The sequence below is a fragment of the Eleginops maclovinus genome, chromosome 20 (genome assembly GCF_036324505.1).
Source record: "Eleginops maclovinus isolate JMC-PN-2008 ecotype Puerto Natales chromosome 20, JC_Emac_rtc_rv5, whole genome shotgun sequence".
Classification (NCBI taxonomy): Eukaryota; Metazoa; Chordata; class Actinopteri; order Perciformes; family Eleginopidae; genus Eleginops; species Eleginops maclovinus.
The window spans coordinates 17,856,880-17,879,877 of record NC_086368.1 but is presented as its reverse complement, the minus strand read 5'-3'; the positions used below and the strand labels follow the sequence as shown (position 1 = coordinate 17,879,877).

General features: G+C 40.3%; 1 protein-coding gene across 2 annotated transcripts in view; it reads right to left on the bottom strand.

The window, feature by feature from the left end:
- Nucleotides 1-618: 618 nt before the first annotated feature.
- The window catches only part of sema3fa (sema domain, immunoglobulin domain (Ig), short basic domain, secreted, (semaphorin) 3Fa), a 46,055-nt gene continuing 23,675 nt past the window's right edge, over nucleotides 619-22,998 (bottom strand). The window contains exons 3-19 of one of the 2 annotated variants that reach the window (XM_063911635.1): nucleotides 20,417-20,577; nucleotides 20,268-20,330; nucleotides 17,894-18,013; nucleotides 16,358-16,447; nucleotides 15,203-15,296; nucleotides 13,700-13,819; nucleotides 12,133-12,272; nucleotides 11,083-11,197; nucleotides 6,519-6,588; nucleotides 5,561-5,705; nucleotides 5,191-5,413; nucleotides 4,606-4,694; nucleotides 4,422-4,463; nucleotides 3,950-4,107; nucleotides 3,731-3,798; nucleotides 3,368-3,501; nucleotides 619-2,952 (exon numbers count right to left, since the gene is read on the bottom strand). In XM_063911635.1, coding sequence (XP_063767705.1) covers nucleotides 2,524-2,952; nucleotides 3,368-3,501; nucleotides 3,731-3,798; nucleotides 3,950-4,107; nucleotides 4,422-4,463; nucleotides 4,606-4,694; nucleotides 5,191-5,413; nucleotides 5,561-5,705; nucleotides 6,519-6,588; nucleotides 11,083-11,197; nucleotides 12,133-12,272; nucleotides 13,700-13,819; nucleotides 15,203-15,296; nucleotides 16,358-16,447; nucleotides 17,894-18,013; nucleotides 20,268-20,330; nucleotides 20,417-20,577 — 2,261 coding nt within the window. In that variant the 3' untranslated portion in view covers nucleotides 619-2,523. Of the gene's footprint in view, nucleotides 2,953-3,367; nucleotides 3,502-3,730; nucleotides 3,815-3,949; nucleotides 4,108-4,421; nucleotides 4,464-4,605; nucleotides 4,695-5,190; nucleotides 5,414-5,560; nucleotides 5,706-6,518; nucleotides 6,589-11,082; nucleotides 11,198-12,132; nucleotides 12,273-13,699; nucleotides 13,820-15,202; nucleotides 15,297-16,357; nucleotides 16,448-17,893; nucleotides 18,014-20,267; nucleotides 20,331-20,416; nucleotides 20,578-22,998 lie in introns of both variants that reach the window. The other variant, XM_063911633.1, reaches the window with a different exon arrangement.

Sequence of the window (22,998 nt, the reverse complement as noted above, 5' to 3'; positions counted from 1 at the left end):
TTTGTTTAAAAAAGCATTTGTTTAAGTGAGTAAAGTTGATCATTATATAACTTGAACTTTTCTTGTTTACTCCTTTATGGAGTCAACATTGCTCCTGATCCTGAGTTACTTCTGTGAATGAAAACACTGCTGCAGCTCAGCCATGAAGCAACGCAATTACATTTAGTCAAATACTGGAAGCATTTAAAGTACTTGTTCTTATCTTGAATATTTACTTTTCATGTAACTTCATTATACTAAGCTCCATTTCAAAGGTCCATATTGTACTTGTTGCTCTAATTGTACTCTATTAATTTAAATGAACAAATAGCTAACACAAATAATCTAATATGTGCAATAGTATATACATCAAATAATACATCTGCATTGTGTACTTTTACCTTTGATAATTAATTACATTATACTGAGAATACTTGCATACTTTTATTTACAGTGAGTGACATTTCTAATGGAGGACCTTTACTTGAAATATAGTATTTCATACTATAGTATTGCTACTTTTTTAAAGGATCTGTATACCACTGCAAATCAGTAAAACAACGATCAAATCGAATCAATGTCTTTACATATCACACAAAAGTGCCTGCAGACTATTTCGCAAACAGAACAGAACCTCTGTTATTATAAAATATAGAGCTTTAATTTATTAGTCAGCAACATTGATGAGGAAGAAAAGATAGTACTTTTTTTTTACAAGTCATTAAAATAACATCAACTGTGCATTATATCATACATTACTCTACCTCAATGACCCAGAGCAAAGTCTGCCAAACAGAGAAAATAAAATGAATGCGCATGTTTGAAATACGCACATTTCTGAGAAGAGAGAGAGAAGAGGGAGACTTAGAGACGTACAGAGAGAAAGAGAGAGAGAGAGAGTGAGAGAGAGAGAAAGAGAGAGAAAGAGAGAATTTAAAATCACAATCTGATCTTTCAGCATCTTTCTGATAGTGTTTCCATATTCCCACAACGAGAAAGACATTCACTGACATCCACAGCAACGTAGTATTTTAGACAAATACCATATACATTACACTGTACATGCCATGCACAATGAAAAGCCACCTTCTGAAGATTTTGTTTACGCGTTTCTCTTCAGGTTATGTTTTGAACAGCTTGGAGCTTTTTTTATTTCACTGTATGGAAGTTTTATATTAGGTCTGTGGCATATATGACAGCAGGGTGGCACTGCCTGACTGATAAAACATGAGCTTTGTGTTGTTAACCTGTTAAAACTGAAATACAGAAGCAATCAAATTGTCACTTCAGAGCTCTGCATTAGGCAGATTTGTTGTTGTAATCAAAGATAAAGTATAGACTGATTACACCATTAGTATTCACTTGGTGAAATCCTTATTTAGCATGAAACTGGCAGGAATGCAAACTTTAGATTCATTAAGAGCTAAAGAGACCTTTTGAGCATACAAATGACATGCTCTTTCTTATATGAACATACTGCATTTGCCACAGATACATGTGAAATATTTACCGTTTCGTTTGGCAACAGAAGGTGCTTTGTCTCTAATATTTTTTTATTTATCACAAACTGTCACAAAGTCACATATAGCTGCCTGCTGGAATTTCTTTTCTCAGAAGAGAGAAGAAAAGGCAATGTTATATTTTTAGCTTTTGTGTCATTAAAGGACCCTTTTCCTCCAAAAAACAGCTTATCACAAAGATCACGTTTGTTAAGGATACAACATTGAGATGTGATATTCACAAACAAACAAAACAAACAAACACTTGGCAGCAACTGATTTTGGAAGAATTTGGGCGGGTGACGTAACTCCATAACCTGAGGCCAGGCTGGAACAAAAACAGGAACGGAGAAACGTTTGTACTGTATGCGACTGTATGTGTGTGACATGTTGTCACAGCTGCAGTCTCACTGTCTGCATTTCTTTTATCATTGCCTGTCCCAAGAAATGCCTTTATCACAACGTCCACAGCTTGTTTTTGCAGTAAAAAAACTGTCAGATATACAGTAGAAGTTCTGGTGAAGAAGCTTAGGGAAGTTCGATTTCACTGAACCAGCGCCTCGACTTCCAGCTGAGACACTGAATACTGCCAGCAGTCAAGAGATCCAACATGGTCACGTGTAACAGTTTCTGGATACATGTTCATCGGTCCTTGTCCATGTTTGGATCCTCACAAAATCCTGGGTTATTGTTGCTGTTTCTCAAAAACACCAAACATAAAGATATTCTCAACATAATTACACATCGTAATAAACAATAACACTAACAATAATATTATAATAACAGCAATATTTGCACAAATTTACCTATTCACAAAAAACTAGATAGGTACAAAGAATTACTTTTTACAACCTACAATAAATATTGTGTATTTTTTTCCCAACAGTTACATAGAAACTGTTTGATGCTGTCGCTTTTGGTTGCAGTTCCTTTCTTGTCTGTTATAATCAGCTTTCTAACTGGAGTCAATCCCCTGAAAGGAGGGTTGCAGTGTTTCAGGTGTGAGAAGGTAGACTGTGGGAAGATGAGTTGTGTATCTAGCTCCTCATGTTTCAGCTGGAGTTGTTAGCTCATCATGATGCCGACGGTTGCGAGGCTTCTTCTGCTCTTTCAGCTCCTTCAGGCTTTTGGCTTTGTTGTCCCCGAGGCTGACGTCTCCGAGCTGCCAGTAATCCTGGCAGTACTGGTTGATCAGGCCCATCTCCGGCTGGCTCAGGATGGTCAGCAAGTCCTTATACTGACCGGCACTCGGAGTCCAGGCACTGGACTGCAGAGGAGGAAGGGCCGGGCTGCCTGTATCAACCAACACGTTGTTGACCGTGCGGCTGGAGAGGACCACGAGCTGCAGTTTGACGAGCGTGTGTTTGAAGTTCTTCTCTGTGGATGTGCACTGGTAGATACCGCTGTCAGAGGACTGCAGAGAGCGGATCAGGAGACCTTGATCCGTTTTTAGGATGCGACCCTCTGAGCGAATCTGGAAAATATTTTTTAAGATGTTAATGTGACATTCAAGAACTCAAAACCATTACTTAAAACATAAATATAACTGCTTTAAAAGGTACTATAAATAGTTTAGTATTTTATTATTGGATTAGATGATAAATGAGTTAATCACTTTAATGTGCTGCTGGTCAAGGAGGAGCTGATTGTTATTATATGTCACCAAGGGATAACTCAAGTTTAACTTAGACAATAATAATACATTATTTGTGTATTATATTTGGTATTATTAATCTTTGAATCTGAGTCTTCAAAGTAGCTAGAAGTAACCAAATAAATGTAGTGAAGTTAAGGTAAGTGCCTAAAAATTATACTCAAGTACAGTTCCAGACTAAATGTAGTTAGTTACTTTCCACCCCTGACTGCTTCAGAGTGAAAGCTTTGCTCACCTCTTTCCTCCTGTCGCTGTTTTCCTTCTGCAGGTGCCACTTCAGAGACACATGAGGAGACCGGGCCTGGCACTCCAGGAATGTCGTGCTTCCCTCTACCCCATATTGCACCGACTCCAGAGTATTCTTGTTGGCTAAAAAACATTATGTAGAAAATATTTGATGTCTTATTCCTAAAACTATTTATGGATTATACAGATGGACAGATTAAGCAGAATCAAGGAGGTAAGTAATATATAAATGCGAATAGGCAGCCACAGGCACAATTTAAATCACATTCCTATTTCCATTTTTGTGGCAAGTTAGGTTCCTAAATCGTGTGTTTACTGTATAGGCTTAATAAACAGTTGCTTTGATACTCACTGTTAGAGTTATAACCTCGGCATTGGCGGATCGGATTGCCGTACTTTACATCCTGCCTACGGCTCCGTCTAGAGGGGTCAGATCAACATTCAAAAACAAAAAGCAAAACGTCAACATTTTGAAAATCTTAAGTGCCAAAGTAGGAGAGCAAAGGTAGTGCACACACACAAATGAGCACTGTGTTTATAGCATGCCCGTGTAAACTATTTTAAACCTAACCTCTTCTGGGAGGATGAGTATCTGGAGCAGGATTTCCCGTCCCAGGCGCAGTACGGGTCTCGGGCCAGACAGCAGTCAGCGCAGACCTCCCCATACACGTCACAGCGATGGAGAGCCAGATGAGACACCCCCAAAACCGATCCCACGTACAGTTGTTGCTATTAATTAAAAAAAGAGGTAAGGATCAGAAAATGAACTAATCATATAACATTTTACATACCACTTGATTACACAGGCCTGCAATATTTTCATGATTTTCTACATAGACTAAAAAGGAAGGTACGATGTAATGTAATTCAGGATTTAAATAAAGAAATAAAAACAACGTTTTGAGGCAGTCGTTAGTTAGCTATGCCTTATTAAATCATCAATTTGAGCTCATTACATCCAAGTTTATACTATGTGCATAAATGACATGTTATCTTGTTGGTATCGGTCATGAGGAGCGGATTGTTATCAATTATCAACGTACCCTTTTAGATGAAATCTTCATGGTGGTGATTGGTGTGGGAACCTGGAATGAGACAGTTATCAACAGCTTTAAACGAGTAGACAAAAAATATTCGGTGTGATACTTTACTCTCAGAAAACCAACACAATGTACATAAACAATGTTCAGACAGAGAGAGAAAAAGTTATGAAGTTAGGAGACTGACCTTAAAGACTTCCACTTCCTCTAAGACCAGCTCCTCTGTCTGCAAATCGTCTCTGGGCAGGACAATCACTTTCTGGACTGTCCCCCGATCTGTTAAACAAAAAATAAAGTTAAACCTTAGACCTGTGGACATGTAATACTTGATAATATCTATCAATTATAAATGGTAAATTAATCTGTAATTATTATGAATTCTTTTACTTGTATATTTGCACATATTAGATGTATTTAAATATTGTTTAAATGCTATATTTCAAATGTATATGATAGTTTTTTGTTAATTATTACCTTTTTTTATATTTTAGGAATCTTGTGTGAAACTATAAACATTACATGAGTAATTGGACAAAAGACTAAATGTTAAGGAACAGTTTAAATAATTTATCAATGTATTTATTAACCAATAAATAAAGTATTATAACCTTCATTTGAAACTTTTAATTTACCATTAATTATTGGTATTATAGAGGGATGCCCTTTCTTATGTGTGAAGCAGCCAGACAGAGGGAAAAGCTAGAGGAGTTGAACAATAAACTTAAACTTACAATGAAACAGACAATCATCCTATAGGGCTCTGAGCACTGACCTGTCCCCAGGAAGAGCACCTCGTAGTTCCCGTCTGCAGCCGCCACCTGGTCCACTGCAATTGTGGTGAACTCATAGTCCACATTGGTTCTGACCACCAGGGGGCGCTTGTGCACTGGGTATATGGCATTGTTCATGGTGGGGTGGTTTCTCATGAAGTTGATAACCTCATCTGGATAATCCTTTGTGGATTTCATGTTGGGGGTGAAAGTGCCTCCAGGACACTGTTGACAAAAAGAAGGGATCCAAATGTGAAACCTGCAATTTACCAAATTCTTTATCCAGTAAAAACATGTTCTTTTAAAAAAGGATGACAGACGACTTTGTTTGCAATGGGAGGAGGCATGTGTTGTTTATTGTTTATAACTCACAGTGCCAGGTCGTGGGTACGGGATCTTCCCAGTGTACGCCACCCACTGGTAGTTGGGCCCCTCCTTGTGGGCAAAAGGCCCGTTGAAGACCATCCGTATGTCAGCCATGGAGTAGACGCACACCGCCGAGCCTTTAAACACAGCTCTGTAGGAGGGCAGGATAAAAAAAGGATGAACACACAGAGACAGCAGCTAGAGGATGCAGATAAACTCTCTCCCTGCGATAATTACTACGGGTGATCTCTGCGGCTGGTAGAATCTACGTCCTTCCCACGTAATCATCCGGCCTCTAACAGGAACGCAATGAAACATCCTTACGCACAAACACTCTCTCAAACCGACTCAACTAGAGTCAAGCTGTCTGACACACTGACATACAAACACCCACGTACTGCTGAGAATCGCCAGAGCTCAGGCTCTCGCTGCTGTGTGGTGGGTGTACTATGTTTGTATCTCCTGTCATGGGCCTCTATCATTAGCGCCGCGTGTGTTTTTATCAGCTGGGTTTAAACGTGCCTGATGCCTGAGGGAAAGATGGAAACAATAACAGTATTTGTTTCTCAAATACATTAATCAAGATATGTTTATTATGACTCGGTGCGCACCTCTCCCTGCTTGAGCACAGTCAGAATATCAATTTACATGTCTGGTTGGCTCCCTTGAATTTTAATGCTGGCTGTTGAATGACAACATGCTATCAAACCTGACCTATGAAGAACTATAGGCTCAGCCTCTCAGAGGAGCTTTACCCCTCTGGGATCCAGATTCTCAGCCTGTTTTGCCTTTGTAGCTGAATCTGACAGGTCATACGCAACACAGCATTTCAATATCAGAGAGACAGAGCTGACATCTTCAGTATGTCTGAAAAGGTACAAAACTTGCAGAAGGAAACAAAAATAAACCTTTCCTCCAAACTGCATGAAAGTTAGAGAGTTTGAGAAGGCTGTCAGTGACTCACCCTGACACTGAGAAGACTCCATAGATGACAGGATTCTTGTTGTCTTGTGTTGGCTGGATATACACATCCCCTAAAAGATAATGACAAAGATTATAGCAATTAGTAACAGTCATAAACCATAAAAGCAGAGGAGCTTACCGAGCCCAGAAACTGCTGAATAAGACAGGGAGGATTATAGAGACGGTGCTAAAACAGATAGAGAGAGGCTGAATGCAGGTATACTCAGCGGGACAGTATGTGTTTTTTGAACTTTAAAGTATGTATAAATGATCTAGTAGAAACCCAAAACATGAACCTGTAAAAAAGCATTGCAGGCCTCTGAAAGTGAAAGTTTTATAGGTAAAATATACTTAAATTAAAATAAATACATCAGTAGAAACGTACAAATGCCCCTTTGAAATGTTATGAATTAGAAATAGAAATAATCATAAAATGGAAATAAGAACAAATATCTCAAAATAGTATTGAAGTAATTGAGTAAAATATTATTAGTTACATTCTGGGACTCATGAATAAATGGCAACCTTTCTACAGAAGCACAATAACTGTCATGATGGATAGTCAGACAAAGAACAGAAAGTGTATTAAATAAAATTAGTGTCTGTGTCTTGGATCAAATCATCCCAGACACATATTAGTTCCCAGATTCCACCTGGCTTCAACCAAAAGTAATTGTAATTATTGCATTTGGAGACTTTTTGCTTCCTACGAGGGGGAGTGAAAGGAGACTTCCTCATGAATTGCGGTTACCAGAGCCTCAATGAGATCCCAAATCCAAACCCTGTCAATGCGGAGCTATGGTTCCTATACCTCAGCAGGGAATGTAAGTGAAATAGAGATCTCTGGCGAAACATGACTTTAATAGGAGCCATATGCATCCAATGACTGTGGGGGTGAGGCAGTTGTGAACCCTACATATCCTCTTGATGGCTTAATGAGAGAAAAGTGCAGGGAAAAACAATAAGGAAAACTGGAATACATGGAAATGAAACAGGCTGGGTAGAATAACATTTAATTTAATGCTGTGCATCAATGGAAAACAAATGAAAAGAGTTTAAAAACAGCCTTGAAAAGACAAGTACAACAATAACCTATAGTCAAGAGTCTTTAGAAAAACAGCAATTACAATAAAGACACATGAAATCCTATCCACTCTTTCTATAACTTCAGATCTTTTATTGTTATTCCTGAAAAGCGAGTCATTATCACACCGCATTAAAAGTGTAGAACTGTCAACTCAAATTGTTCTCCTAAATATTCCTTAAATTAGGTCCGTATCTGAATTTGCAATATTAGATTTTCGCCATATATATGGCCATTGTAAAAATAAAGGAATTTTCACAAGGATATGATTAAAGCATGTGTTATTGATCATCATTTCTGCAACCAAAATATGCAGGCTCATTGTCAGTCTTTTGTCCTTGAATTGGAGTAAATTATATTTTATCAGACAGACTTCTCTTGTAGATTAGTTATGCAAAAATGTTCCTTTTAAATCAGCAGCATGAAACCGAACAAAACATAGAGCCACGACTACATCTGTGAAAATGAGGGTCAAATGTAACAACATGTGATTTGATCTTTGTGCCCTTGGCGTCATCTGCACAAAATAAACAGGAGGAAGCTTAAGCTGACACGGCTCATTTGAAAAACGATTTCTGACTGCAAAGCTGACATAATCAAAAAAACGCTCCTTTGATCACAAGTTTGAATTTGTTTCAGAAAAAAACGTCCCTACATGCCAAGGTCTTAACATGGCAGGTAATGGCTGCACACTAAAGCAAAAATTAACTTTTGGCAGACAAAGTTGAAATTCATAACCCATCTGACGCCAGCCTGACAGACCTACTGGCTGCAGAACGAGCGCAGGGAAAGAGAAAATAAATAAATCAACAGAGAACTAGAACAAGTTGCGTCAATGCAACTTTTGTTTCTGATGCGTCAAATGAAAAATTCTTTGAGGCACTCTCAGTGTCACATTAGAAGGAAAACTTCTCTGTTTGCTGTGAGCATAGAAACAGACACAAAGAGGGGATGAATAAATTTTTTTTAGAAGTAGAAACAAGAGTGTGAGTGATGCACTCGATAGATAGGGACTGTCAAATGACCTGAGAGAGTATGTAGTTTATGTTGTTGAAATGTCTACTTAAAATAAGTACAGAGAAAATGGAAAAACAAACTGAAATGTTATATACAGTAAAGAGGTTTTGGGATTTGGGGACTACAGTAGCATAAAAAATAACTCAATGAAAAAACAATGTTTCCCTCTATAATTACATCTCAGAAAAGGCAATAAAACTTTATCGCCCACACATTCATTTTCATTTTAGTCTGGCTTACGTTCTCATCTTCCCTGTGTCTGTGAGTTCTTCCCTCAGTCTTTATATTCCTCCTCTCCCTTGGTGCCCTGCTGAATGCTTTCTCTTCCGTTAGCCCGTGCCTCACCATCTAAATCTACTCCACTCTGTCCCCCGAGTCCTCGTACAACCACTCTGATGCCTCCGCTGGACTCCATAAGGACCAGCAGGACTGGAGACAGAATACATTCCTACCAGACGGTCTGTGGTTGTGGGAAGACGGACTGACCACAGGCTTTTGGGATGTTTTACTGCACCTCAGCACTCACTATGACCTCACCATGAGTTCTCGTATAAACTGAGAATACAACTGACATGCTTTCCTGTAGAGAGACAACTGAAAGTACAGCTGACAGAAAAGCGCTCTTCAGTCACTAGCAGAGTGCTCTTAATGCATAACATACATTTGCAACTAGCAAAGCCTCATCACAGCAAGAATAAGAGATGCTACTTTACATTTAGCTCACAGCTGTGCAGGATGCACACTTACTGGCTGAATTATTTAATGCTGTCACAATATGAGGGCAAATTCTAAATGAAAAAAATGTGGACAGAGATAATGTTGCTGACCATATGGTGTGTTCAAGTGCAACTTTTAACACCTTACAGGTCAAACTCCACAATTGATAACGTATTTAATCATTTAACTACACTTGGGCCAAAGCCTAAAGCACCTTCCTGTGGGATGCAATCTGAATAGTGGGTACAATAGATGGGAGGACATGTTTTAATTTTCTCTAAAGCTTTTTTTTTGTATTCAATACATGCCTTCCTTCATCGAACTTGTTGTTTACCTATCATTTTACTGACTGCGTTAACCACTCTTGACAGTTTCCCTTTACATTTGACAATCAAGTGTCGGTATCACATCACCATGTTAAAAGGCAAGAAAAAAATCATTAAGCTTTCCGAGTAGGGTTATCCTCTGTATAGCAGTGTTATCTGTAAAATAAAGGGACATGTAGCTGACTAAACAAGTATTTTTGTTGGCTAGCTACAGTGCCACAGCATTGCACAACATGCAATAAACATTATATTTTGTACAAAACATGTTTCACTTGAAACTTCACTTTGCATTATCCATTTTAGTTGAATCCATTTTGTTTGCTGGACTTAGGTAAAGAGAAATGTAAATACGAGTTAAATTTGCAATGAACTGTAAAGTCATCATTGAATTTTATTCCCAGCAAGAGCACATTTTCCAAAAAGCAAAAAACCAGTTGAAAGTAGTGGAGGATGTTGCTGCTCATACCAGCACTCATTATGATTTGAAGGATACTCCAAATCCCTTGTTAATCCTGTCAGTCATGTGAATGAAGGACAGGCCGGGATGATCCACAGGGAGTCGGCCTGATCCCAGCTGCTCATTACTTTGATTACTCTGCATGCGTGTGTGTATTTGCTTTTCAATCTCCTGTTTTTTAAAATTTCTTTAAGTACACATTCTCTGCAAAACATGTAAGTGGTGCTCGAAAGCAGAACGATCACTGTCTTACGGTAAAGGTGTTACCTTTGAGGATGTTACCTACATGAGCTATGTTGATGTTCAAAGGAATAGGCATGTCAAGCTTAACATGTAGGAGTCAGTGATACTTTAATCTAAAGCTGCAGCTTCCTGTGGATTTTTCCCAGCATTTCTGTATATAAGCAGACACATGCTGCTCATAACCCTGGTTTGCCGTCTGTGAGTCCAGTACAGTGAGCTGGTGTCTCACACACTGCAGCAAAATCTTAGTAGACGCTAATTCCGAATGCCTTAAAACTGTAACATCATTGTGAAAGTATGCAAAGCAAATGGAAGACAAAATGTAGAGAGACTTCTACAAATGAGAAAGTTGTGGATACTGAATCTCTCAACGAAATGTCCATCTGGAGACCCTTGTTTTGAGTTGCAGTTACACGGTCACGTAAGAATTCTCACTTTCCATCTGCCACGTATTCATTACGTGCTTCACACCAACTCCAAGCAGATGCATTCAATGTTCCCTTAGTTGTGGAATAAGATCTGTAAAAATGTGGGATAATTTGGTTTTGTCCTTAATTTTTAGATTTCACACACTGATGCTGTGATCCACTAGTGGTGGACACAGGACACACTTAGTGAGGGGACAGGGTGTAAAAGTGTCTACAAATAAAAAGAGCAACACAGATGCTGTGACATCGATGGAGGGGGAATCTAAATCAGGGAAATAGTGATTCAAACGTACTTAGTTCATCAAAGTGCGTCTCGATGCCATCAGCTCCAGGCACAGAGCAGATGAGGCGGGCTTTCAAGAACGTGCTCCACTTGTTGACCAGACAGCAGTGCCCACCGTCATCATTCTGTAGGGAAAAGACAGAAATCATCCAGACACCTCTACGGAAAGAGTCTGACCAATGTCTGACTAACAGCTGTTTAAAACAGCCGTCCAAACCAACTGCCCTGGGTCTGTTGTTATTGGACCTGTGTGAATAAAAGATCAGCTCTGAGTTTCAGCTTGGCCCATCTGCACAGCAGGTTAGCCAACTTCTACTGCTGAGGTAGAGATTCAAAACCTTGGGGAATGATTTGTGAGCTAGAACTCAACACCATATACAGAGACGAAATGACTTGTAGAGCTGGAAGACATGCATTTGGAGCCTTTTTTAAATCTACTGAAACATCAATGGGGAAAGAATCCTGTTTTCCAAAGTTTCTTGTGGTGAAAGGGTAACCTGTTTTAATATCTGCAAAAACATTGACTTTTTCACATTATTATTCGGGTGGAAATGTCTGCCAGCCAGTCAACTTTGTCCGACCTAAAATATCGAAATTGCGTAATGAAAACCCCTCCCTATTGACTTTAATGAGGTTGTCATTTTTTGTTCTTTATTGATATGCTTTATCAGGTGTGATGCACTGTGGTCCCCAGATCATGAATTTAAATCCCCAGATCCGTTATATAGTGCCATAATGAGGTCACTTACTGCCCATTGCCTTTTGGAAACTGCCTCATTATTTGTCCATCTCTAAAGTCAACTCTGCAGCTCAAACATTTCGTGCAGAGGCATAAAAATAACCACACGTTCCAAACTTAGCAGTTTAAGCAAACAAAGATTTAGCTTTTCTGTAATTTTGCTTTTTTTTTCCGCAGTGACTGCTGGTCATGGTGAACTTTCTTTATGGGCCTCTAAGAGATTGAGGTAGGCAACAGACTATACCTAACCACTACGGAGACATATAAACCTTTCAGATGTGATGATCAACACAAGGTTCCCCGACTGCTGTCATAACTCACCAGACAGATCCGCCCTATCCTGGATTGGGTCATTGGACTCTGGCCCATCTCAGAGGCTTTCTCTCGGAAGAAGAAGTAGAGCTTGTCATCATTCTTCTCAGCGCTGTCTGGGATGAGGTGTGCATGAATGAATGTAGGATCTGTAGAAAAGAAAGACAAGATGAAAAAAACAGACCAGCTATAATGTGATGATCCCCAGCTGAGGCTTTGCCATGAACACAATATAAGTACATCAACGTTGCGTATCAACTGGATATGCACTAAAACTCTTTTCACATAGCTTAAATCATCCCCTCTGCCCATACGAGCTGTTAAGTGTTTGCTTAAATACGTGCTCTAATGCAGACATGGGGAAAATCTCTTGTTTAATAGAGTCAGACTTATCAAATGTATCTCCTCCAAAGCCAAAGTAAAACATTTTTATGTTTATAAATTGGAAATTCCTTCTTGGTTTCCCTTGGACATCATTTTACTTTTGAGCTGCAGTGGAGGGACAGTAACAGAAAAATATAAAAGGGATTTAACATTGAAGGACACCTGCTGCATTCTTCTTTTTATATATATAAAATTAGGTCTGTGAATTTGTCCCCCAAAACTTAGATTAATGGCCAGTACAGACAACGAAAATTACTTGGTTTTGGAGCAAATGTGTGTCTCGGGGCACAACACTAAAAAACGTGATGACAGTGAACATGTCACAGCATGCACAACCAAATTCTGCTCACAGAGAAATCTGATGAGGCCGAGTCTATTGAGAATGATTACTGTTGTAACCTAAATAATAGTAGCCCGGAGCCCAGAATAGTACTTTGACTGTCCTGAACCCATCCCCCTTTATTTCTTCCTAGTGACAATGCTTAATATGGCATCACAGTGCGTTCCCACTGGCTGACTTACTGGGTCACTGATGGGTGCCCCTCCCCACTGTGACTGACCAGGGGACAAAATGAGGACAAACCAAAACTAAGAGGAGGGGGATAACCAGGAAACATGAAGTTGGGGGAGGGGAAAAATCCGAGGGATTCCACATGGCTGATTAGCAGGACTCAGGTGTCCCGATTCAGTGTGCCACTACCAGGGGACTGTTGTCAGGGCAACAGTGTCAGAGGAAAATCTGGGAGCCAACAAAACCAGGGGGAGGCCGTGATTGATTTGGAAACATCAACGAAACTCCCCGACCAGCATTTATAGAGCTGTCACAATCACGGTTCATTAGAGAGCCGAGGCCACTCTGACTCATTATTGACATTCGGTAATTTCCCCCTCACTACTGAACCTGCGGTCGAGCTCTGCCGGCATGCGGTCAACGATTAGCATAGTGCATTTTATGCTCCATGTGAGATGATCATGTGGTCATGTGGCGCAGGACAGAAAGATCAACCATCTTTTTCCTAGACAACACAGCTCTAGTAACAGACGACATGCACGGCGGTACATATGGGAGGTAGCCTGAAACATTACGGCTACATTTTTTCAGGAGCTGAGGAATAAATTAAAAACAGTCTGGAAAGAGATGACTGAAAGGAATGATGCTGGCTACAGAACAAGCCGTGATTTGAGACATTACCATTTAACCATCTGGAGTTGTACTGATCCGTCCTCATGGCTGTCTGCTTCCCCAGTGTACGGAAGATAGCGGAGTCTGTTCCCATGAAATCAATGTAGACACCTGCATACAGCTCTCCATCTGTCAATCACAGAGGAGGAAGAAAGGGAGGTGAAGTCATGAAAGGTGAATGTATAGAACACATTAGCACCAAGTCTGATTAAAAATTGCATCCCTTCAGGTTTCACCAAACACAACCGTGGCTGTACATGTGCTGTGGCTGCTCACATTGAGATGTTTATACTATGCATACATTTTCTTTAAAAAACACAGCACAGTGCCAACATACATCATGGGTCTAAAATGAATTTAATCAAACCTCCAGAAGTGTGAGAAATGTCATGTCTGGGTTAAAAATGTTGACCTCACAATTATATGGCAATCATACTTATCAGACTCATTAGGCCAATCAGTGTAATTCCAATGGACAGCTGGATTCACACAATTTCATCATGTCTGACATCTGATGTGTTGTAACAAGGTCATTTTGTGTGCATGAGAAAAGGGCAAAGAGTCTGTACTGGTAGTTTACTGTGGTTTAGTCAGTAAGAAAAGTAGTAACCCTAACGCCTAAAACCACGGGAAATACAGCTTCCCTCGTTCTCCTCAGTGTGGTATCTCTCTGCCCTGCCAGCGGTGTAAGACATCCTGTAGCTACTTTTACTGGTGTTGAAGTTTTCTGAGGTCGGCTAGAAATAAGCTGACAAAGGGTAGTAAAAGAGAGTTTCTTTCTCTCTCCCTCTTCTCTCTTGACCACTCTCTCTCCCTCTCTCTCTCACTCTCTCTCACCACTCACACACACACACACACACACACACACACACACACACACACACACACACACACACACACACACACACACACACACACACACACACACACACACACACACACACACACACACACACACACACACACACACACACAGCAGTAGGTCACTGATCAACAGGCATTTCTGACCACCTGTAAGCTGCCTACAACAAATGCTGAGACCACCCACCTGACATGATAGCATCTCACATCAATGAATGGACATATTGATGAAACTATAGCTGTACCAGAGCTGAAATGATAAGCCCAAAATTCCTAAAATTATCAGTTGCCACCTCTTTATTTTAAGGATTTACTCATTTCCTCTGCTATTATTTAGTTAAGTCGGTGTGTGTGTGTGGGGGTTTTTCATTTCATATATAATTCAATTTCATTTCTCAAAATCGTAGAGGCTTAATATCATAGGAGAAGCTACTGCACCAACCAACTGAGCAAATAATGACAAGAAGAAAAAAAAACATTTAAATCAAATAATGTAATGTTATACAGAATCCCCGTTGTTATACACAATCCCTTTAAGACATGCACACATTTAAACCAAATTCATATTGCAGAACTCCTTTGTTTTCCAGAGTTATTTAAAGCTGCATGTAGTCGCGGGGAAGGGAAAAAAAAAAACAAGCAGGGACTTACTAATCAAAGCAGAGACGCTGTTCAGTTTGGGATCATAAGGACATTTTCCTTTCCCAGAATCCACTTTACCAGGTTCAAGTCGGAAAATGTATTCCTATAAAAAGGTAAAAAGTTAGAAAAAACATCATTAATAATTTTCTCGTTATCCATATTTAATTGCTTACAGATTTATCTTGTTTAAAGAATATTTTTTAGTTTGTGTGGGAAGGTTGTTCTTTGAATACAGCATGAACAAAGCACTTTGAAAAGTACTTAGATGTCAGAAGCAGTTTAAAATGGCACCAAAACATTAATGTGATCAGTTAAGAGACACATCAACAATGACGAGGTGAGGGCTGTGACCTTACAGGCGCTGAAAAACAGACTCTCTCACAGCACTATTGGATCTGCTGAGGGGAACAAAAAGCATACAAAGCCAGTTATCTGTGAGATGGAGAGGTGGAGGAAAATGCTGAGAGCAATCCAAAACTCATCCACCATGCTTCTGATGTTAGTGGCTCAGACAAGAATTCATTATTCCACAGTGCAAGAGGACATCTTGAACATCTGTGTCAACACTGGGTATGTGTCTACATGGAGATTTGTCGGGGGGTTCAAAGCTTGCTGATGATGTCTGACAGGTATAAATATGCAAGGGAAAGCAACACAATTCCACAGTTGTGTTTTACCCTTTACTAATTATGTTCTTCAGTAACAGCAGAACTCATAAATTGTTTGTGTTGATAAAAAACATTTGGAAAAACAATAAATTAATCAATAATAACTGATTCAGTCAACTTCACCATTTCCAAATAGTTTTAATAACCATCTGCAGCAATGTAGCCTACAACTTAACATTTTCATTTCCCTGTTAAAATACTGTTGCTTACACAAAACAAAAATATTTTTTTGTGCAACTAGTGAGATGTGGAGAACATTTTGAAATCATGTTTTCAGGGCCCTTAAAGGCTCCACTGTCTTGAGAAAAGCCCATTTAGAAAAGAATTGAAAAATTGTTTCAGCAGTTCAGTGAGCTGTTTTTGTTCCTCCAAAATCTGTTAAAAAACATATATTTTTGGACAACCATTCCTGTCCACACAAGTCTAAATGAGACTGAAAACGTACTCCAGGTGGGCACCAAACTTAAGAGTAGCTACAAAACTCCCTCCAGCCCACCTTTGCCTCCAAAGGCTCTGATGTATCGCTGTAGTCTGCTGCCCGACTTGTTCTCCCTCCAGATTGGGCTGCCTGTAGGAAGTGGGATCCCTAAAACAAAGACATGGCACAGTGGGCCATCTCAATTATTACCATGTTTGACAGCGCAGAATTGAGAGAATTTAACTTTGGCGACATAAACAGAAGAGGAAAATAGGAAAGTGCAAAAAAAATGAAAGCTCCTCAAAGCATGTAGACTCAACGAAGACGAACAATTCTACAATAATAATGGGAAGCAAAATGTAAAACTGGAGGTCAAGGTAGACTTAAGAGAGCCTGGTGGGTGACATTCATTATTTAGTAACCATGTTGGATTAGAGTCAGTGTCGAGCAAACACAGCTGCAAACACCATGCATAAACCATGCAGTGCCAAGAATGAAGACTGAAGGAAATGCAACACAATGAGACAAGCAACAATTTTTTTTTCTTCGTATAGCTGTGCAGTGAGAGACGGAAACATGTAAAAATAAATACAGGAAAATATTTCATTTCATCAAAGGAGATTGTTATTATGCAATGTTTGACTTACATGACTTGTTTACTAAATTAAACCCTGATAGGACAGTTTGGATTTCTCACTTATAAGTAGATTTTTTGACGTTGACCTCGACAGGTTGAGGGGCTCTGAAACAGCATCCACAAAGCAGGAAGAGTGATGGCGTTAAAGGAAAAAGTGAGAGCTAACTGAAGACTGGCCATGTGTGAAGCCCTCTGAAGAATTCGGAACAATTGGTTTCTGTTTACATCAAGCCTTGCTGCAGAAAATCTTTATAGTGTGAAGTAACATAGCTTTTGGGCCTTAGGGGAGAAGCTGAATGACAAGAGGCTGGACTGACCTTTACATTGAAATCTGAACCCTTCATTTGAACAGTGAGACTAAACAGGCAGAGAGGTGAATGTAAGTGTGTGGATCGCAGCCGGGCCGGCAGCTGCTGCAGCTCTGTGGCCGTCGTGCTGGAGCGAGGGAGGGACGGAGGGAGGGCTGAGCTACAAGGCTGATGATGGATGAGAGGCTCCATCGGTAATGATGGCCTTTCAGAGGCTCTCAGCCAGATAGAAAGACAGGCCACAGGCTCTGCTTTGTAAAAACAGGTAACGAGGAGCAGGGGGGACTGTGAGGAAGGGTATTTGCTATAGATATACTGTCAACATGCTATTCCCAGCGGTAAGAGAAGATTGGTGTCCCAACTACCTTTAAGTGGTGGCAGTTAGGTACCTTACCTACAGCAATTTTGCAATAATAATAATAATAATAGAGATCTAGATAAGACTGGCCATGAGCTTTTTTCTTTGAGTCTTCCAGACCGTGAAACAGCACAAATCGATGAAAAGTAAGAGGGCAGAAAATGATGGAAGAGAAGCAGAGCCCGTGAAACTGAGGAGCGAGAGCAGGAGGAGATTCTCTGACCAAAGATTGATTGATAGATAGGGTCTTAACAGAAGTAGAGAGTGAAGGTCAAATGTCTCCAAGGTTGCCTGGCTTCTTCTTTGGTTACCTGTGACCTGCGTCCTCGGTCCACGTAGGTGCAGATGGGGTTGTACGCGCCTGTTCCACACACATACAGGTGGGTCCGGTTCCACGGCTCGATCAGACGGATAAAGTTTCCACATTCACCCTGTGGGAAAGCGTCAACAAACAGGGTTAAAACATTTTTTTGCAAATGTGATGGTAAAAAATGTGTTTCATAATACATAAGGTCCCACCAATGGTTAATAAGCCTTCTAGCTGGTTTAAAAACCATCCCATCTATCATTTCCGCTGTTGGCTGGCTTGTGTTTAGCTCTGTGTGTGTGCCTGGATCAGGCTCCACATCAGACCACACTGTCAGAGGAAAATGTTTCCAAAAACCACATAACAGTATGGCAGAAACCGAGGAAAGCAGTGCATCTCAGCTGGAAAGTGTGTTTGCCATGGGGATTGAGGGTAGAAGCAATTTAATATTCTGTCAGACTTGAAAACCGAAAAACATTTTGGTTAGACTAAACAAGAGTGTTGAGTGAAAACTGTGTTTTATTTAGTAACAGAGATTCTAAAATCCAATTAGGTTTTTAAAAAAAAATTCAAGAAGCGACATGCCTGAATTTTTGCACTGATGTGGTTTGCTTCCAATTTTTAATTGTGATGAAAACGGGGACAACACTTTTTCATTTTGGTGTGCATACTTAGACGTGCTGCTGGTGAAAACAGCTCTGTGGGTACTTTTTTTAATCCGACCAGCTGTATGCCTTCCCGCTCTCAATCCACCCAAATCAAAACTACCAACTACAGAAATGTACAGGCTGATGATATCTGCTCAGATTTGTCCATCACGTCGGCTGCTAGTGACAGCTGGCGAAAAAGAAAGGATGTAGCCTACCAAGCGTAAAAAAATATTGTATGCAGGAGGGGGGATGAGCCATTTTGGCAGATCTTAGCAACACGACAGATGCACAAGTCAGAGGTTTGAGAGGATGTGTTTTTCTGTGTGGTAACGCATGTGGGCCTGCCTGTATTATTCAGCTCACAGTTGTGCTCCCCCACAGAGAGCACAGTGGGGATGATTGCCTTTGACCTCCTGGCTGAACTGACATCCCCTCTGAATTGCTTTTGAATTGTCATCATCTGTCATTCCCTAAAGTGCGGGCGAGGATATCTCCCGGTGGCCAATTTTACTTCTTATTTTAGTGATGAAATTTCAAACCCCCATCTGACACACATACACACACAGAGGCTCATACATGCACGTACATGCTCAATACAATGTAGCCAGAGGCGGTGAGAGGCGTGGGTCACCAAACACGCATAAATGAACATTGCAGTTGGATAAACAGCAGCCTGCGCTCCTTACCAGCAGGGAAGAGCAGGGTTTTTAGCTAGAGCCTCATCACCCTGTTGGTGCTCCCCGCTCCTGCCAGCGTGCAACCCTAACGTGTGTATGTTTTTGTTGGGAGGGGGGGGGGGCGGCAGAATGTGTGAACAAAGTCAAAAGAGAAGGTTTTATATGAATTTCAATGATGAGCTTCCTTGTGGGGCTGCACCAACGGTGGCTGTGTTTGAACATCTGAATCGTATTAACACTTCATAAAGGCTTGTAGCTTCCAGTGGGTGATTAATTTTGTCTGCCTGCCTGGACAACACAGGCTAATAATAATTAGTGTCCAAAAGGGATAATAGGATTATGATAAAATGAATTATAAATAACTAAATGTATGACATATTGGAATATGGAATATGTTTTCAGCTCTCGACTGAGATGACTGAATGTAGCTAGTTCCAAGTTCCTGCTAGAGCTTAATTGGTGGCAGCTGTATGCAATCAGCAATCAGGGATTCAGCGGCAGTAAATAAGAGCTTCACAGCAAGTCACACACTGAAAGAAGCTTAAACATGTCCCCCACTGACCCTATAGTGCTTCATTCAAATCCTAAAAGACACACTAAAAACTAATTTTTGATTATTCTGAAAGGATATCACAAGATGAAATTATGTTAAAATGTGCAGTAGGTCAAAAGGGATGCTAGTTTTCATCTGTGCTTTTATTAGCTGCCACATTAGGGGGTCTAGCACCCTTACAGGTCTTGATTAATTACTTAAAGGGCTTGATGGAAGATCTACCAAATATTCAAGGTCACCAGCATGGGACTTTTATCTGTTGAAGCTCTAAATAAAAGCTGACTTTCCAAGAGCTCAATGGGACATCTTTGACTAATAGTGTTATTGCCAAAATTTTATGAATTCAAAATAATATACAACCGAAAATTGAGAAGCAGAAATTGTAGTTTTTGCATTATAAAGGACAGAACATTATATTTCAATTTATCCAAATTGTTTTTAAATTAGCGATTCATTAAAATCAGCACTCATTTAATATCAGGCTACTTGAATACTTACATTGGTGTCTTTCCCTGACAGGACACACTCAGTCTTCCTCTGGGGGGCAACGGGCCAGTGGATCTGATGGGGAGAGATCAACAAGCTGGTCAGATGTAAACCTGCACAGAGCTCAGCCAGGATTAATGTTTGTGTGGGACATTTCTTACTATGAGCGGCTCCTTGTTGATGTCATGCAGATCCAGGGAGAGGATATAATCTTTGCTGCCCACATACATGCGGTCGTGGTCCTCATCCATGCGAAGGATCCGATAGTCGGTAGAGTTCAGCAAAAAGGAGAAGGTGTGAGCGGTGCCGGTGGACTTTAACTCTGCAAAAAGACAAACAGAGTGGATAAATAAATAGTTTTCCCTCCAAGCTGTGCTTATAACACTGGAGTAGAAAAACATACAATACAATTGGGAAAGACAAACCACAGGCATGGTCACAACAGAGAAGTGTGTAGGCTGCTCATTCTTGGCACAAAAAAAAGATGGTTTGACAAAATTCAATTGTTTTGTACTTAGGTGATTTTCTTTCCATTTTCTTTAAATATCTAAACCACAAACACACACACAGTGTGATGATGATGTCATGGTAGTATGCTAATGGTTTGCCAAATCTTCCCCCAGACTCTCCTAAACTAATTTACAGAAGCCGTTTTGTTTTTTTCCCCCGGTTCTACAATTACATCTTGCCATTATGGGGGTTTGGACATGTTAAATCTAGTTATAACATTTTTGACAAAGGCAAGAAGGCCTACAGTAAATCTCACAAGAGTCTGAATGGCATCAGACAAAACATAAAATCACTTAATGATGTATGGAAGCATTAAAGTGTCAAGAGAGCTCTACATGACCATCCATTGTGGCCTAAGCTGGTTATTTTTAAGCTGGCCTCTTTGTTGCACATCATGGATTCCATATAGTGCTCAAATTAACAAGGTTTTTATCGTTCTATTTGTAAATAATTTACTCAATTAATCCCTTAGTCTATAAAATAGTGAAAACTGTCTAAGTTTCTCAAAATCAAATTTAGTGTCTTTAAAAGCAGTTTATCTCCATATTTAAAAGGCTAAGGAGATTTTTTGATTTCTGAATGAAAAATGACTTTATCACAACATTTTGCTGCAGATCGACCAGCCTTTGCAGTTTCTACTTTATTTATGGGTTAAGTGCAATTGTACAATTTCTTAGGATATGGCAGTAACTATGATCTCTTGTGAATTCTGCATTTCAAATGCAGCAGAGGGGATGCCAACCCATTATGGGCTTGGCCTCACATCATGCATAACACTGCCACATCCTTTACTCAAAATCCCCGTAAAAACTATTCTGACATAAAACTTCTCTCAAGTGGCTCACATACTGCACCGGGCACATGGCGGGTGTGTGTGAGTGAGTTTAAGTTACACATTCGGGGTGTGTGGGGAGATAAGTGGAGATCTGGTGGAAGGAAAGCAGCTTTTTCTCCCGGTCCTCCCCTTACCTCTCGAGCTGTTAGAGAATCTGATCGGAGGTCTCTGTCATTCTCTCGCGCTCTTTCAAAAACTATATGCTTGAGAAAGTTGAGCCCACATTTAAGCTGTTCTGTTTGCAGAGAAACCAGAGGACCAGATAGAGGGGCTCTCCATGTTCCACTTCAATGGGACCAGACAAACGCCCCTTCTGTTCTCTCTGGCCGAGTCTAAGACTCTCGGATGCTGAGAAAGACTCATAAGCTTTCCTTGACCAAGAGGAAGCAAAATGTCTTGTTACTTCACTGGGAGTAAAAGGCAGCATGATGTTCTCCACCTGCACAGCACATCTTGAAATGCTGAGATGAATCCTACATCTGAGAGCCCCTGAGCTCCTTCAGGAAATGTGAAATGCTGCCGTCATGCTGCAGCCTCACAGTGTTTTGGATAAGGTAATAAATAGGAATAGACATGGCTGGGACTCGTTTTATGCTCATAATTTGCCTCCTAACACACATGCTGTAATGCTCATTCCTACTCTCATGGACAGTTAGTTTTGGTAGGCGTGGACAGTTATTCATTTTTATTGGAATCATATTGTGGTTATATGACTTTATATTAGGGTACTGCTTTACATAACTATTAATGTCTATGAATGCTTAATTAATTGCAATGAAAATATTACTGTTTATATTTAAAACCGTATCCTTAAGACATCCACAACATCATGTACGTAGCCAAATCAACTGAAACTGAAATTTTAAGAATGATAACTTTACATGATATTGACTTTAACCATATCACACAGCCCTAGACCAGAGGGCATGCACAAGCACATTAAAGTAGGACACGGAGCGGGCGGTGATGGCAACATGATGATGAATCACAGCCCCCACTGAATGTCGCTAAAGTCAATGCTTGTGCAAAAACAGTACTCACACGCACACCAGAACACACAGAGGACATCCTAAAAGACTAGATGTCCATTCTGGCTATGTCTCGTTTTTCGTCCCCGTCTGCTTGTCAGCCACACACTCGGCCAGCGACTCTGGCAGGCCCAGCAGTCCAACAATACTGAGCTTCAGGGACACAAAACGTCACCAGCTGACATCCACATTTATCACCTCATATTCACACTCTGTGCCATCTGAATGACAGCCTGCAGGAGACTGGCTGTCACAAGTTCTAGAGCGGTTGGGTCACAGAAAAGTTCAATGAGAGCGGAGAGACAGACAGACTAGACGGACTTAGACAGCCAGACGGACAGATAAGCTAATACGTCACAAATAAACATTT